The sequence below is a fragment of the Meriones unguiculatus genome, chromosome 7, assembly GCF_030254825.1.
Source record: "Meriones unguiculatus strain TT.TT164.6M chromosome 7, Bangor_MerUng_6.1, whole genome shotgun sequence".
NCBI lineage: Eukaryota > Metazoa > Chordata > Mammalia > Rodentia > Muridae > Meriones > Meriones unguiculatus.
The window spans coordinates 85,519,158-85,536,560 of NC_083355.1; the positions used below are offsets into that span (position 1 = coordinate 85,519,158).

General features: G+C 39.6%; 2 protein-coding genes across 27 annotated transcripts in view; one reads left to right on the forward strand and one right to left on the reverse strand.

Moving 5' to 3' along the window:
* Positions 1-4,710, forward strand: part of Gphn (gephyrin) — a 416,220-nt gene extending 411,510 nt beyond the window's left edge. For all 25 annotated transcript variants that reach the window (XM_060387712.1, XM_060387715.1, XM_060387716.1 and 22 more), the window contains 3 exons: positions 338-441; positions 2,599-2,695; positions 3,722-4,710. In XM_060387712.1, coding sequence (XP_060243695.1) covers positions 338-441; positions 2,599-2,695; positions 3,722-3,855 — 335 coding nt within the window. In that variant the 3' untranslated portion in view covers positions 3,856-4,710. The remainder of the gene's footprint in view (positions 1-337; positions 442-2,598; positions 2,696-3,721) is intronic.
* Positions 1-17,403, reverse strand: part of LOC132655263 (basic salivary proline-rich protein 1-like) — a 61,785-nt gene that overhangs the window by 11,607 nt on the left and 32,775 nt on the right. The window lies entirely within an intron of this gene.

The window sequence follows — 17,403 nt, forward strand, 5'->3', positions numbered from 1 at the left end:
TTCATACTGTCTGCAACAGGTGGTTAACTGTACCTCTATTCTTTTTTTCCTTTTGTTTTGTTTTGTTCTGTGAGACAAGGTTTCTCTGTGTAGCTCTGGCTGTCCTGGAACTTACTATGTAGGCCACATTGGCTTCAAACTAAAAAAATCTTCCTGCCTCTGCCCTCCTGAGTGCTGGGATTAAAGGAGTAGCACCATTCAGAGTAACTCAGAAGAAAGTAGACTAATGATCAGTCACTTCTGTTATGTTCCGTCATAACTGAATGTATAGGCAAATACAATTATCTGACAATTTTTTATGTAGTGTAATATAAATAACTACTCGTTTGACTTTCAGGGAATCCTGTATCAGCTGTGGTCACCTGCAATCTCTTTGTTGTACCTGCACTAAGAAAGATGCAGGGTATCTTGGATCCTCGGCCAACCATCATCAAAGCCAGGGTAATGTTTTCTAATGACCAGAAACCAAAATGGAACCCTAATAGCAATTACTCATTGCCAAAAAATAGATGCCTAGGATTTTAGATCTTTTTTTCATAAATGTGTTGGTATTTTCTCCTTTGTGGGAGAAAGTAGAAGGAAAATTCATGTTTATTTTCTTTTAACATAAAGAAAGATAGCTCAGAAGACAAAAGTACTAGCTGTTGTTCAAGAAGTCCTAGATTTGATTCCAGCACCCATGTGGCAGCTTATAACTGTCTGTAACTCCATCCCAGGGGATCTGACACCCTCTTCTGGCCTTCTCCTCAGGCAGTATATAGGCATGGCATACATTCACACACAGGAAAAACATCCATACACATAAAAGTAAATAAAGTTTTTTAAAGTTTAAAAGAATCCAGAGGGCAAGGCTTCAAACTTCTAGTGGGTTCTAAGAACAGACCATCAAAAGAACTCAGCTGGGACCACACCCCAGACCTGTGTAGGGTAAGGAATGAGAGATTATTTCCTCAGGGAGGTTCATGGAGAACAGGAGTTAGCCTGCCTGCTTTTATGCGATCGCTCCTCAAAATAATTCTGAAAAGGCATTCAAAGGACTAGAAGAATTTGTTACTTGAGGACGAAAAAGCAGATGTGCTGTGTTGAGAGCAGCATAGACAGACAGGAGCTACACACTACAGTAAGTCACGTGGAAGTTAGCGCCTCTTTCCTTACCAGCACTGCTAGCCTCATTTACCACCCAACTAATTATACATTTTTGTAGTACTCACAAATGACTTTCTTGATATCATAAACTATATAACCAAGGGTATTACTTCTCAGTATTTTTAAAGTAATTTACATGTGACACAATTCTATGATTAGTTGATCAAAAAATATAAAACACAGACGAGCAAATAATAATAAAATATTACTCAGGATATACAGTGTAAAAACATATAAGAGAGCTGTCATGATAGCGCAGCAGGTAAATGCACTTGCTGACAAGCCGGGCACCCTGAATTCGATCCCTGGGACCCATATGACTTCCTGAAGTTGTCACCTGACCCCCACATGTCTGCTGTGGCACTTGTGTGTGCAAATGGACACATACACGGAAAATAAAAACATCTTTGAAAATCTATACTGTCAACAGTCTTAACATTGATACTTTTATTACTGGGTATTTGTGAATGAATGAAGATAAGAGCATCTCGTTTCTCTAAAATATCACTTAAAATCAACTAGTCACCATAGTTTCCTGTGTGTCAAGTCACCCCATCCCCCCAAAAGAGCTTTCTTTCAGTAATCACAGGGAGGTGCTATTTGGAATTGTTAACAAAGTAAGAGAGGTGATAGGAGAGCAAGGAAGGAAGACCAGCCATGAATGAAAAAGAATTATGATCAGATCAAAAAGACAAAGTCCTAACAGTGAAATTACACAGCCTACTTAGCAATGGAGAAATTATTATATCCACACTCGCTAAACTGAGGAAACAGGAAAGATCCACATTGTTCTAAGAGACGCATGTTTATCAAACACTGCAAAGCTCTTAGGAATCCTTACATTTATTTCTCATTTTAACATCAACCATCTCTTCCTTAATACTGGCTACAAAGCAGCCATATAAGTGGTTCCTAAAACTTAGCACTGCAAAACACATACAGAGAGAGATTAAGAGAGAAGCGTGAAATAATTTAGGAGAAATGGGAAACTATGCTACCAGCAAAGAAAATATAAGCAACATAAAAATGTCTTTTCCATGTGTATGTTAAAAATAGTTCAATAAATGGGGAGCTGAATGTGCCTATCACATATTAGGTCGGCAATGAATATTTCTGGGTGGATGGATATTGATTTGCATGTTAGACCTACCTCCTTTCAATCCCGTGGTATTGCTTCAATTTCCCACTTCATAGGTCCAAGTTCCTTACAACCCACAACAATAGACCTTTTTCATCTGTCCTTTCCCCTATTATGAACACTGGCTTCTTAGCATTCTTTCTTTTTTTTACCATAGCAACCAGCCCCGGGACTTCCTGTATTAAAAGTAAGATGGAAATGATAGAACTAGTGGAATGATAAGGATATTATCTACCCAGGATTACTATATTCTCTGTAGTTCTGAGAAATGATCAGATGACCAAGTTAAATTTCTTTCCCTCTTCCTGCTGTAGTTATCATGTGATGTGAAACTGGATCCTCGCCCAGAATACCACCGGTGTATACTGACTTGGCATCACCAAGAACCACTGCCCTGGGCCCAGAGTACAGGTCAGTCATTCACACCTGCACGCCCACAGGGACCCCTGTGCACTTGTTCTTAACAAACCACAAAAACAGCTGTCAGATGTGCCTTTCCCATGCTGATAATAAAATGAATAATTGTTGTATACTTCTCTTTTTGAAAAGTTTGATGAAATAAATTATTTTTAAACAATGTTTCCTTATTTTACCAAACCATATTTTCTCTATAAGGCATTTGAAATATAAAAACAGAATTATACATTTTGATCTATTAGTTCAAGCAGCCCTCTGAGCATGACTGATGGATAGAGTGCAGTAGCTGTTTTTTCCTGAAATGTAAAGAAAAAGCCAACTTTATATGATCTTTCTGGCTCCTACTATGTTCTAGGTAATGATAAATCTTAAGGACACTGGAAGCTGTATTTATTTTCAGAATTCTAGCTCTGAAGTATAGAGCTCTCCACTTTAAACATTTGTCCCCAACTTTTCTAGTCATATTTTGCCCAAGGTTTGATTCAATGCCACATAAGGTGTTTTACCTATTAACAAGAGATGCTGTATCAGCTGCAAACATCAGCTAATAAGTGATTCAGTTCATGAACCTTGTCATCACAGAGTTCTGCTTGCAGGTTAACCACAGCCTAGTTATCAAGGCACTAGGCAGTGTGCCTCAGATTTTTGGCATCTTGTAAGAGAGTCAATAAAGTGACTTGTAGTTTGTCACTAAATGGCAGCTGCTAGTATGGCTATTCTTAAGTTTTTAAAAGGCTTCATTTTTATACAAATATAAATTCACCCTGAAGTGAGAATTTCAGTGGCATTTGGTATGATGCTATTAAACCTTATTTTATTCTTTTAAAAATATCTAATACTTGTTTTTAAAGTTTTGATGAGAAGGTGAAGGATCTAGGACATACATTTCACCTGGAAAAGGTACTGGAAAGATTGAGCATCTCTCTCCCTCCCTTTTGGAGCCCTGCACTTCCATTTGCTGGCCTCTCCACATGTACTTCCTGATCCCTGTGCTGCAGTAATGAGAGCATTTCATTCCAGGTAATCAGATGAGCAGCCGTCTGATGAGCATGCGCAGTGCCAATGGATTATTGATGCTACCTCCAAAGACAGAGCAGTATGTGGAACTCCACAAGGGCGAGGTGGTGGATGTCATGGTCATTGGACGGCTATGATGGTGACCAAAAGGAGAAAGCTTTGATGCATGTCCACATATCATTGACTGTATCCTGTAATATGCAACGGCACAGCTAGTTTTTCTGATTTGGATAAAAGTTGATCTGTATAGTCAACATCTTGAATTATATTTCAAATGAATTTAAATACCTTTTAAAGAAAAAAAAACCTAAGAATAAATCCTAACAGACAACTCTATTCTGATTATATCAAAGCAAAATTTTCCTTTCTTGCAAATTGCTTTGTGTGTTCAATGCTAGATCTGATAGCTTTTAGTAGACAGCGGTAGGTGCCTGCAGAACTTGTGTTTTTCTCATCTTTAAATACAACTACTTATGCTCTTAATCAAGGCTGTCTGCTTATTTATACTAGTGTAGGCAACACTTGGATTTCCCTTCTTAGTATGCTTCATAACTGCTTTACAGAGAGCTTTTGCTTGTTCTTTATCATGTATCTCGTGTTTATGTGCACCGTGCCAAAAGAGGAGTGACTGCGTGGAGGCCCTGCCTGCCGCAAGAACATCCCTGCCGAGCACCCAGGGAAGTTCTCACCCTAGCAGCCTCATGGCACAGTACTCGCAGGCAGTAACTGGATACCTTTTATTTGAACAAACAAACTGGGGGAAAATGCTTCCTTAAGTGCTGACAGCCTTTTTAACCAACACATTTAAAATTGTACAGAACAAAAACAAAATCAAAGACTGATCTTGTACAGATATTAGTGTTACCAGCATTCATGTGGAAATCAAGAGCAAAAACAAAATAATGTTAAACAACTCTGTACCATAACATTTTCTGTAATGATACTGAAACTTAATGAATAAAAAAAAAATCCTTGATCATTATTTAAAAAAATGTATTGTGCAGCCTTGTTATTTAGAAAGAGAAGACTGTCACTCCATTCTGACAGAAGTTTGCCTCGGTAACAGAATGCTTAAGAAGGCCTACCAAGGCTCACAGCCTGAGAGATTGAAATTGTGGCCTGATACAGCGTTGCATCTTACTATAGTCATTAGAAAAAAATAGCATCGGGGTACGTTAATAAGTAGGAGAACTGCCCATCTTCGGCTTTTTCCAGTGATGGCTGGATAAGCGGTAAGCATAGCTGGAGGAAAGATACTTTATTTAGAAAAAAAGGTATTCTTCTTTTAGGTACCAACTTTGGATATGTACAGCTCTCTGAAGTGAAGGGGAAAATAAGTTATGAATCAGAAAACTGCAGATGAGTGACTGGAATGTTAGGACTTGGTTTTGTTTGTTTTGTGTCATCAGGCAGATCTCATTATATAGCTCTGGTTGTCCTGGAACAAGATTCACTTGCCTCTCTCACCCAAGTGATGGGGTTGAAGGTGTATGCCACCACAGCTGGCATTAGAAATGTTTTAAGTAATGTTTGAAAGAAAATAGAAATGTGGGGCTTTTGTGCTGACACTCAGGGATATTTCTCTTAATAAAAACTTGGAGATATTTTTCAAATCATGTTAACAGGCAGAGTCTGTGTTCTGTAGTGTATGCCTAGTAAACCAGACTAAGTAACAAATCATGATATGAAAGGTAAGGAAAACTTGTACTTTTAATAACATTTGATATTTTCAGGGTTAAAGTTAAACGTTCTATTTTACCATTGAAGAAAAGATGAATTAATAGAGGTCCAATGCAAACACATAGTTCTTTATATTCATTTAAGAAATAAGCACCTACTATGTCTATGGGTACAAAGTATACTATACTCCTCCTCCTCCCAGAAATAGATAAAATGAAGTAGCTGTGACTGTACTCCATCAGGGAGAAAAAGAAAAGTTGTGCAAGGAACTATATTTATATATTTCATAATGCATAATAGACTCTGCAAACTGTGACAACTACAGTCTTAAAGGGTTAAAAAGCTCTAGAGTCCAGTCTTTAGAATTTATGGCATATGGATGCCTACATGTATATAGGCCTTAGCAAATATATGCAGTGAAACACTCACTAGCACTTGCTGTGCACCAGGCATTGTTCAAAGCCCTTCCTGTTAACTTTTACAACACCCTTGTGGCTCCTGTTATTACAGATGGAGAAACCGTGGCAGAAATGTGTCTGTCCATAGGCACATAGTTAGCACAGGAAAACAACAAAATTCAAGCTTGCAACTATGGCTCCAGGGTCCACAGAACTATGGGAACAGAAGGTTGATATGAGGTCTGGGGAGAAAACAACATCTTTAAGACTGAGACTGTAGAGTTCTTGGATACCAAGCGAAGGCATCTGGATTTATTCTAGGGACAAGACTTTCAATCAAGGATGTATGATCAGAGCTGCACTTAGGATGCATGCTCTGGAAGCTTCAGGAAGAACCAGTTAAACTAGAGGGACGTGGAAGACACCAGTTCAGAAAAGAATGAGGCTGTGCTGTCTAGAGAGGCTGATAAGGAAAGGGGACAGGTGACTTCACTGCTGGAGAGAAAAATGGGAAGAATTTATAACTGGTACAAGCCCTGGAAAGGAAACCATAGGTGAGAAATGAACCCAAGTTTTCAGTCAGAAAATGTCAGACAACTAATGGGAAAAGTCAGGAAAGTTCATTTTGTGGAGGAGCATTTAAAAGTTCTGGTTAGAAGTTAAAAAATGTTCTGACTGCATACAACTCAACTCAGGAGCTCAGTCATATAAATAACCCAAGAGGGTGGATTAACCGTAAGACAGGCCTCAGGGTATAGGGAAAGACTGGAATGAAAAATATTTGTAGAAAACTTGGACAAAAGTACAGCATCATGCAAGGAAAGGGAACTGACTGCCAGATGCAAAAGAAGTAACAAGAATAAAGTCCCAAGAATATGAGTGAAATCGGAAAAAAAAATATTTATTAAGTAGGCAGTCATTTATGAGCTGTAAGAATAAAATTTCAATAGTGACCAATGAAAACAAAGTTCATTAGAAAAATAGAAATTGAATAAAAATGCTATGGTGTGAATCTATGTATGAGAAGACATGCTACTTCAAGCTGATGGCAGTGTGAAAGCAGGCTCTGAGTAAGGAAAACAACAGCTGTGGGCACGTAAAAATTTAACACATTTCTAAATGGATAGAGGAAATGAAAGAAGGACTGAATTTTAAGGACCCCAGTAGCCTAATAAACATGGAAAAGACATTTTTTTCTTTCAGAATTAGAAAATGGGTAAGATAGGACATTTAAAGTGCTCCAGGGTAGTTTGAAAGTTTTGGATTGATGAAATGGTTCTACTTTTATCTGTTTAATCTATTAATTGGTATCATTTAATCTATTCACATTAATTGACCAAAATTATTTAAGAATTAAGCATATATACTATGTTGAAGTTTTCTTTGTTTTAGTAATCAAAGCTTAAATGAAAGGTTAGACAGTACTTTCAGACACTTAGAGCTGTACAGAAGTTAACTGGTCTTAGGGCTTCTATGCTCTGGTTTTGTGAACCATTTAACAGTGAAAAATAAAACATGAAAAGGCTGTTTTCCAAGTAAATGTTGTGATGTTGCAAATAGATTCTTTGGATGACTTCCATTTTTAAAATTTTTGGCTAACAAACAGAACTTTACAGCTCTAACCAATTGCAACTGTGATCTTCAAGAAAACCTACCAAGGTAAGCATTCTTCCTCAGTTAGATTAAGTGGAGATGCATGACCGTCCAGAATCAAAGCAGACTGTGCCCTGTTATTCTACTGATGGTCATTCTAGAAGTAAATAATATACTGTATTCTAACATGCTTATCAGCAAGTGCTGTGCTTGAGAGAGTTACATGGCTCTAAGTCCACTGATAAATTAGACTAAAACTGAAAGATTAAAAAATTGCTCAATTTGGTCTTTTTTTTTCTGTTTTCTTTTATCTTTGTTTTGTCCATTTTTTTCCAAACAGTCTTGCTATATATATATATATAGGCTTAGATGGCTGGGAAGTTGGTATTAGACCAGGCTAACCTCAGATTTGCAGTAATCCTCCTGCTTCTGCTTTCTGAGCACTAGGATTGTAAATGTGTGCCACCATACCTGTCTCATGTATTTCGTCTTTTATAATAATTCAGTTCATTTAAGAAACACCAACTAAGTTCATACAAGATGCTAGGCTCCATGGTAAGCAACAAGACTATGAGGATTAATGAGACCTTCCTGGAAACTAGCAACAAAGGCAAAGTATGAGACAGAAAACAATATTTAAGTACAGACAATGGAGTGGTTCATTAAAAGAGTGAGTGGAATCCTAAGTCAGGTTCTGTAGTACAGTTCTTATGAAAGGCAGAGATCACAGTTGGTAATCCCACAGGGAGACAGTAGTAGAGGAAAAAATCTAGATATTGGTGAAAGCACAAAAACAGGTATCAGAGCTAATTATGAGAGGAAACAACTACAAAAATTAGGGTTGGAATAGCTTCAAGAGAAAACATAGGGTAATCAGATCTAGAATTCAGACTCTTTAGAACAAGGCTCAATACTCTAGGGAGAGAATCTTGCAAAGTTGCAGATTTGGAGAGTGCAGGAAGTTACAACAAAATAAAAATCTAAAACACAGTGCAGGCCATTGTTGTTGTCAGGGTGACACTGAGAGAAACCAGGCATCGGGAAGAAGCACAAGTCCCTTCTCCTCCTACTCATTCCCAAGCTCTCTCTAGTCCAGTGCAATCTATTGTGGAGTCTAACTAAACCAGCTGGATGGAGAGAGCAGTGCACTTTCAGAAAGCTCCAGCACACACATGGCGGTCACCACAGTAGATTTGGACACAGAGTACCTTGTTCACCTAGTGACAGATAAAGAGTTCTCCAAACAGGCGACATTTGAGCTGATTTCTGAAAAACAAGCCCTATGTGAGAAATTGCAGGGGAGGGACATTTCAGACTGGAAAGGACAAAAGGAATGCAACTTGAGGAAGGAAGCTGTCAGTGCAAGAGGGATGGGCAAGTACTCTGAAATACAGGCCAATACCACATGGCACTAACTGCTACCCCTGTGGGAAGGCTTTGGGGTTTAGTACTCAGGCTATCTCTGCCAACACTGCAGCACACATCGCCTAGCACACCTGAGGACCCTGACAGGTTAAGAAAGAAAATGGTCAGTAAACACCAACAATGCAAGGCATCATGCTGAACAAAGGTCACTGTTAACAAACAGTGCACCTGTCTCCCATACCTGTTCCTCTGCTCACAGTTTGTCCCCTATACATGAACCCAGTATTGCAGAGCTGAAACTTGAGTCATCTTGCTTCCTTCTCAGCACCCACACATTCAGTGAGTCACCAAATTCTGACTCTACTCACAGATTCCAAATTAACCCCATCCTTTTCTTTCCCTCCACCACTACTTTGGTCTCAGCCTGCAGAATTGCTCTCCTCAAATCTTTCCTTTACCCTGCTGTTGGAGACTAAATGTCCCAATATAGACCTCCTTACTGGAAAGCCTCTACAGCTGATGTCCCCAGGCCCAGTTAGACATTTAGATCTCCATAGCACTTCCCCAACTTCTGGTTTTTCTCCCCCTTGACACACCAGACTATTTTGCAAGTAGGTGGTCTTTCAAATCCTGCCACTTGATGCCTCCTGCCTTTGTCCAGACTAATCACACAGTCAGTATTTCCTGTGGGAATTTAGATGTGTGGCTCAGTGGCAGAGCACTTGTCTGCCATGCACAAAGCCCTGGGTTTGTTCTCCTGCACCACACAAAAGAAAACAAAAAAAGCAGAATGAAATAATCAGGCTTTAGCTTAAGCATTACCTCTTCCAGGGAATATCCCTAAAGCCTCACACGAACACAGTGTCCCTCACCCATGTTCCCAGAGTCCTGCATCACATTGAATTAGATAAGTTCTCTTTAGGGCAGACCCTGCTCATCTTGGTAGCCCAGCATGAGCCTTCAGCAGCAGGTGTCAACACTGAACTGATCAACAGAACTGACACTGTACAGCTTCACCAAGGAGCTGGCATCAACACAGGAAGAAATTTTCCTACTCCAAGCTTAGAACATAGTTAAGAGGACACAGTGCAGAGGCCCATCCTAGGAAGGGAAAAGGCAGAAAGCTAACAGGTCATGTTCTTTCTATGACCAGGTGCTTCAAATCCAGACATACGCAGGGTCATAAATATGTTTGTGCATGTTAAAAAGCATTCATATGTAAAGGTAAATATTCAAATCATACTGTTGATTTATCTTTTTCTCTTGATATGTTTTAACTTATATCAGAAACCTCAAAAATATGAAAATAATAGCAAAGGATTTCATCCAGCTGCTCTGGAATTAATGTCATCAACAACGGGGAAATCACATTTATGCAAAAGCATTTCCTGAACAGGATCATGGGTAAGTGGTGATCATGAAATAAATATGCTTTATGAAGGATGGATGGCATACTAGAGCTATGAACAGAGGAAAAATTGTCCATCAGAGCCAGTCATGGTAGCACATTCCTGTAATCCCAACACTCTGAAGGCTGAGGCAACAAATTGCTGTAAATTTGAGGCCAACCTAGGCTCCGGTGGAGAAAAATAGATAAATCTATTTATATGAAAATGGCACTCAGCATAAAAAATGCAAGTGAGCATTTAAGGCAAAATATCAGGACAACTGCTTGGGCCTACAGAGAGTCTGTTTCCCCCTCCCCCACTCCCACCCCCGAAAACTACCAGTTAGATGTAATCCCCGGTCCCAGAGCCTGTGCCATTACACATTTTAGCTGGGCATGGCCCTCACCTCTGCTTCTGATACCTTTCCTAAGGAGTGCCAACACACCCACACTTGATCTCCAAAGTCAGTTAAGGTTCTCATCAATGGAGCAGACACTTTGTGTTTATCCTGAGGTCCAAAAACTCTTTGGACCCTGAACATAGGACATAGGGACCCAAGTGAAGTGAATTCACCAAGGTTCCCGCCCCTCTCTTAACCCATATATTCAGCCAGCATCCCTCTGTGTGCTGCATCCTCACTAGCAGCAAGAAAGTACCAAGACAGGTGTGTATCTCCAGCACAGGACCAAAACATTAAAGTATGATGGGATGCAGACAATCTCCTAAACACAGAGGGCAAGGACGGGGTGGGGGATATGTTAATTTGTTATTATTCACTCACCCAGCAGTTACTGAGTGGCCACTTAGCATGTGTCCAGAAGGAGCTAGAAAGGTAAAATAGTCAGGCTGAACACCAGGTCCTCAGCTGTTTCTAAGCATTGTTGCCTTGTAGAAATGTTATCTTTGTGAGAAGCTTTGGAATTTTGTTCTGTTTATCCTGGTTTTGCTTTACTGGGGATGAGAGGGAGTGCTTTGCTTTTTTTAGACAGGATCTTACTCTTTAGTACAGGCTGGCCTCGAACTTACTACTGTGTATCTTAGGCCTGCTTCAAACTCAGTTCAGTCTTCCTGCCTCTACCTCCTAAGTACTAGAATTACAGGCATGAGCCACCATGTGCAACTTGAAGTTTTTTTCTTCACAGAGGCTCAAAATGCATTTGAGGTTTGAAAACCAAAATATAGGACAACTAAATGATATGTTACCAACTGAGTGATAATGTGTTTTCAATTTTTATTTTTCCAGTCACACTATCAGGACAGCTTTTCACCAAAAAACAAACAAACACAAAAAAAAACCTAAAACCTTCATAGCACCCCCAGAACTTCCAGCCGCTACTGTCTGAGCTTCTCAGGAATGCAGGCCTCAGTCATCTCATGAACTGGTTGGCCTTTCAGCTGCTCTTTCCCACTGCCCTTCTTACTTCAGAGCTCTGTCAGCACATTGTGATGCAGGAGCAGTAGAATAATGCCAGGCAGCCTTTCACCAACACTTAGCTGCCTGTGCAGTACACAGAAACACCTCTGCTAAAGAAATGTGAGAAGAGAAGCAGAAACATCCTATTTGGAAACAGTTCTCCTGTTCGACATCCAGGAGGTTTCCAGAGATCTGTTTCAGCAGCTTCTACGTAAGTTTCTGTTGGTGACACAGCCTAGATATGAATCTGGAGAAGAGGGGAATGGGTAGTTTGATTGTACTGGCTATCTGTGGCTGGAGCAGCTTTCTTTTTATCTTCCTCTTTCCCCCTGCTTTCATATTCTTATACCTCAACTAGAACAGTTAAAAACCTAGAGAGCTAGTGGTTGGTAACTGAACTTCTTTTACTTAAAATTATTCTCTCTGGGCCTGTGGAGATGGTTCAGTGGATACAGTAGGACCTGAGTTCAATCCCTAGAACCTCCATCTAAAGTTGGACACAGCAATGCATGCTTATAATCCTAGCTCTGGGAAGAATGGGACGAGCGGAACCCTAGGGCTCTCTGGCCAGCAGCCTTACCCACTTGACAAGTTCTGGGCCAATGAGAGATCTTGTCTACCCAAAAAGTAGATGACATCTGAAGAACAACATCCAAGATTATCTTCTGGCCTACACACACACACACACACAATGTACACACTTGCACATGAACTTGTATATACATGATCATACAACACCTCTCACTGACAGTTTCAATTTGAAATGAGAGCATGCTCTCTGGATTATTTTATATTTGATTATTTATATCACTAGTCCAATTTTCTTCCATTGGTGACTAAGAATAGAATAAGTTCATTAGAAGAATTATTTGTAATTATTCAAGTGGAAGAGGAGATCCAAAATATGGGGTCTGGTGTTCAAAGCTGATGAGAGGGGGGAAGCACCATCAAGAAAAGGAAGGCACCCACTTCAGTCAGAACTTCTCAGAGCTGCAACAAAAATTGCAAACTAGAACTGTGATGGGCCTTGCCTAAAAATATGGCTACTAGTGTGTTAAAAATGACAGAGGCCAAGTTTACTGATACACATATGTAGTCCTAACTACTCAGGAGGCTGGAGTGAAAAGGTCAAGAGTTCAAGACCATCAGGTATCATCAAGAGCAGTTTTAATGAGTATAGGCAAAGACTACCATTTAAGAGCTATTATATAATTAAATACAAGTAATAGTATAATTAAAAAAAAAAGACCACAGGAGAATATAGGTGTCAGGTTTATAAAATTCTTTCAACTTTGCTATGTTTGCAAATTATTTATATATATATTTTTAATTTCTTTATTAATTACACTTTATTCACTTTGTATCCCCCCTGTGGTTCCCTCCCTCCTCCCATGCCAAACCCTCCCTTCTTCCACCCTCTGCATGCATGCCCCTCTCCAAGTCCATTGATAAGGCAGGTCTTATTTTCCTTCCTTCTGATCCTAGTCAATTAGGTCTCATCAGGAGTGGCTGCAGTGTCTTCTTCTGTGGCCTGGTAATGCTGCTTCCCCCTCAGGGAGGTAATTAAAGAGCAGGCCAATCAGTTCATTTCAGAGACAGTCCCTGTTTCTATTACAATGGAACCCACTTGGATACTGAACTGCCATGGGCTACATCTGTGCAGGGGTCTTAGGTTATCTCCATGAGGAATGGATGCACAAATTGTGGTATATCTACACAATGGATTATTACTCAGCAATAAAAAACAAGGAAATCATGAAATTTGCAGGTCAATGGTGGATCCAGAAAAGATCATCCTGAGTGAGCTATCCCAGAAGCAGAAAGATGTACACAGTATATACTCACTCATATAGACATATAAAATAGGATAAACCTACTAAAATCTGTACACCTAAAGAAACTAATCAAGAGGGATGACTCTTGCTAAAATACTCAATTCCTATCCAGAAAGGGAAAGAGGAAGGAGAAAAGAGGGAACAAATCAGGAGCCTGACACAGAGGACCACTGAAAAGCTCTGCCCTACAGACTATCAATGCAGATGCTGAGACTTATGGGCAACCTTTGGGCAGAGTGCAGGGAATCTTAGGAAAGAAGTGGGAAACAGTAAGATCTGGAGAGGACAGGAGCTCCACAAGGAGCACAACAGAACCAAAAATTCTGAGCACAGGGGTCTTTCCTGAGACTGCAAATTATTTTTAAATATTGGAGGGAAAAGATCTCATTGGGAATTGTAAATATATAGTGTTTACAAACAGCATTAAATTATGTTGGGGCACCTTCCTGTATTTGTCTGAAAACCCAACCAAAACACTTCTATACTGCTTCCTGAGCCTCTCACACTCTTCCTCTCTGCTGTTCCATTACCACTCAAGCTGCCACACTTCCAAACAGTCCTAGGAGAACAGCATTAGCACAGCACGACACACTCGTGTTCTTTGTACTGTACTTAGCCCTTCCGGGCCTTGGTCATCCTCGACAGCAAGTCCCAGTATGGCAAAGATGAAGCAGCTCCATCCTGGCTGCTGCCAACACATGCTGTCCTTTTGGCTTGCTGTCCCAGTTCTGTGACTGGCAATGGTTTCTGGCTCATGACTGGATATGACATGGAACCTGTCTTACAAAAGAGATCCAACAATGCTGAAAACTACACTTCAGTTCTAGAAAAGCACAGTCTGATGAACAGAGCTGCTGAAGGGATGGGTCTCCATCCAACTGCAACTGCAAAATAGAAGTGTCAGAGGGAAGAGCTGGTTAAGAGAAAAGGAGACGAGTGGAGAGGATCTGCCAGCCACAGAGGAGCTAGGGAGTGAATCCTGCATGATACTGCAGTGCCGCAGATGGCCTGACCTGTGAAACTGCTCTGCTTCTCACCTGTTTAATGCAGCGTGCAGGGCATGAGGCAGGCCTAGGAAACACCACAAATTGTTGGGAAAATATAAACTATAATTGAGAAAATTCTGTTGTGTTTTGGTTTTGGTTGGGGTTTTTGTTTTTGTTTTTGTTTTGTTTTGTTTGAGACAGCTTTGTATAGCCCAGGCTGACCTCAAACTTGTGTGGTTGAGAACATTACATTCCTGACTCCTTGCCTTACAAGAGCTGGGCTTACAGGCATGCACCACCACACATAGTACACACAACTCTACAAGAACAAATTAGAACAAATGAGTCTTCATATCCATGAAGCATCCACACTGGTCTCTAGTTATCTGCCCTGCCCCTCTGTTTTAATTATACATTATTTATTACAAGAGAATTGGAATTACATTATATATACATTAGTCAGTGATTAACGTGGTTAAACTCTAATATTAATATTTTTTGTTTTATACTGTAGATTTCTGTACCTTTAATGTCAATAAAATGATAGTTTTGAGCTCTCACAAATAATTTATTTAAACAAGGCTTATTTTTTGGTTTAAAATATTTATATGGAAGCTACAAATGCTTAGCCCATTATCATAAATAATGTTGCAAATTTTACTTGTCACCGCTTTCGGTTCCATCCTGTCAACAGAAAGACTATGGCCACCCCATCCCTCTGGCAAGCAATGGCTACAGATGATAAAACACAAACACAGAGACACAGCTCATATTTTTCATCTACATTTATTAAAACTATATCCATAAATAATGAAAAAATTTTTCTACATTAGATTACAGTGATTGTTGTAAGTCTGTAAATAGACTAAATGTCATTGCATTTGTAAACTTTAAATAAGGGAAGTGGATGGGATTTCTCACTAGAACTGATTTTAAAACTGATCCAAGCAGGACACAGTAGTGTGTCTGCAATGCCAACCCTCAGGAACCTTAGGCAGAAGGAAAACAAGCTTAGGAGATGAGCACTTTAGTGAGACCATCCCTCAAAAACGACAACAAAATGATCTAGAAATAAAACTGTTATGAAAACAAAACTGTCATTAGCATTTAATCCCACACAATTTAGAACTATTCTGGAGGGCTCGTAGTCCAGGCTTCCAGGTGCTCATTTTTCCTCTGAATTCATTCCAATAATGCTAGGATCACACCACTACATCTAACTGCAAAACAAAATTATTTTCAACCACCAAAATGAATAGCACTCGACAAAGGCTATGGTTAAGTGGCCAGGATTCTCTTTGCAAGGTAACCTCACTGCAAGGAAACAGAACAGAGTACAGACAACTTATGGGACTAGAACCCTGAACCCATATGATTCTCTTTAATAGAAAATCACTTCTTAGCTATCAGTTTAACAACTAAGCACCATTATGTTGGGCATATTTTACAAAATATTATAATTCTCCAAACAGCTCCACACTGTGATGAGTAACTGCTACTTTTTAATACTTAATGTTATGGGGAAATTTTAATTATCATGTGCAACTAAGTAAAGACTTATTTGTAAAACTGGAGGCCAGAATCTTACTGCATCTCCAGGTATTGAGAGTAAACCCAGTAAATAATCAATTTAGTGGTTTAATGAACCATTGATAGTGTATGCTAACAATGGGGAAGAGGCCAAAACTGCCTTTACAGGCCATTTCTCTGTCATCTTATTAGACTCATTAAAGAGGTTGGAGAATACAGATTTTGACCTCCAGTTTTACACATAAGTCTTAACCTTGTTGATGAAAACACCAAGCACTTATTACACAGGACTCAGAAGATTCAAACTGGACCTGACCCGAAAGCCTCCCCCGAAGACTAGCTTTCATAGTTCCAGAAGGAGCTTGCTATATATGCAGGGTTCCAAGGAAGGAAAACAAATCAGTAGTATTACTACCTGTGATGCCTATAAGCCACAACAATGACCAGCATGGCAAGATGTCCCTCAAGGTACAATAGTGGCACTGGTATCTTGGTAGTAACCATTAGCTGTCTAATTGAACTTTAAGGCCTGATTAGTAGAAAAGAAATCATGGCTGATATTGAAAGCACATCAGACTACCCATTGTTAGTGAAGTTGTGGCTCTTTAAGGAGAACATACTACTGCCACTCTCGTAAAAGATTAGAAGTCTTAACTGCATTGTAAATGCTTAGCCTTATAAGCACAGCTCAGTGCACCTCTCACACCTCATTCAAGAAATTTTTCAGCAAATGGGGACCATTACAGTAAACCACAACTAGAAAACATTTAGACTGGTTGTGAGGTGCCCATTCCCACCTCAAGTGATACATCTGCAACGCAACCCTTACACCTAATGTTCAGGCAACCTCATGGAAGAGGAAGTAGAAAGATTATAAGAACCAAAAGACCAGGAAATCTGCTGTGTATGAGATTGTGTCTTCTGGTTATGACAGGGAAGCTACACCCATGACATCTCAACCACATAGCTCTTTCCAAGCAAGACCTGAACACTGACAATACCAGTTGACAATGCCATTCTGTCTGTGGGAAAGCTCACCAAGCCGCACCCCTAGAGGAAGAGCTACAGGAAATAAATGACTGCTGAGGGAGGGAGACCTAGTCTTTCCGGGAATAGGCCTCCTAGTTGGTTATCCAATACTATGTGGTCAGCCCTAAAAATATACATACATACAAGCAGCACCTACACAGACTCAGCAGGTTGCATTTACATATTTATTCATATATTTCTATTTCATATCCATGTAACAATAATAATTAAAGAAAAATAGGTCAGTAATTTGAGAGTAAAGGGACATGGGAGGAAGTGGAGGGAGGAGAAGGAAGAAATCGTGTAATTACATTTTAAGAATAAAATAAAAATTTTTAAATTACTCAAATTCAATAAAACACAAGAGTGTCAAAGTAATTTCATTATAAACTTTCACAGAAAACACAACAAAACAACAAAAAAACTGCTTCACATCGAAGATGATAAAAGAGGCTGGCATGTTTTCT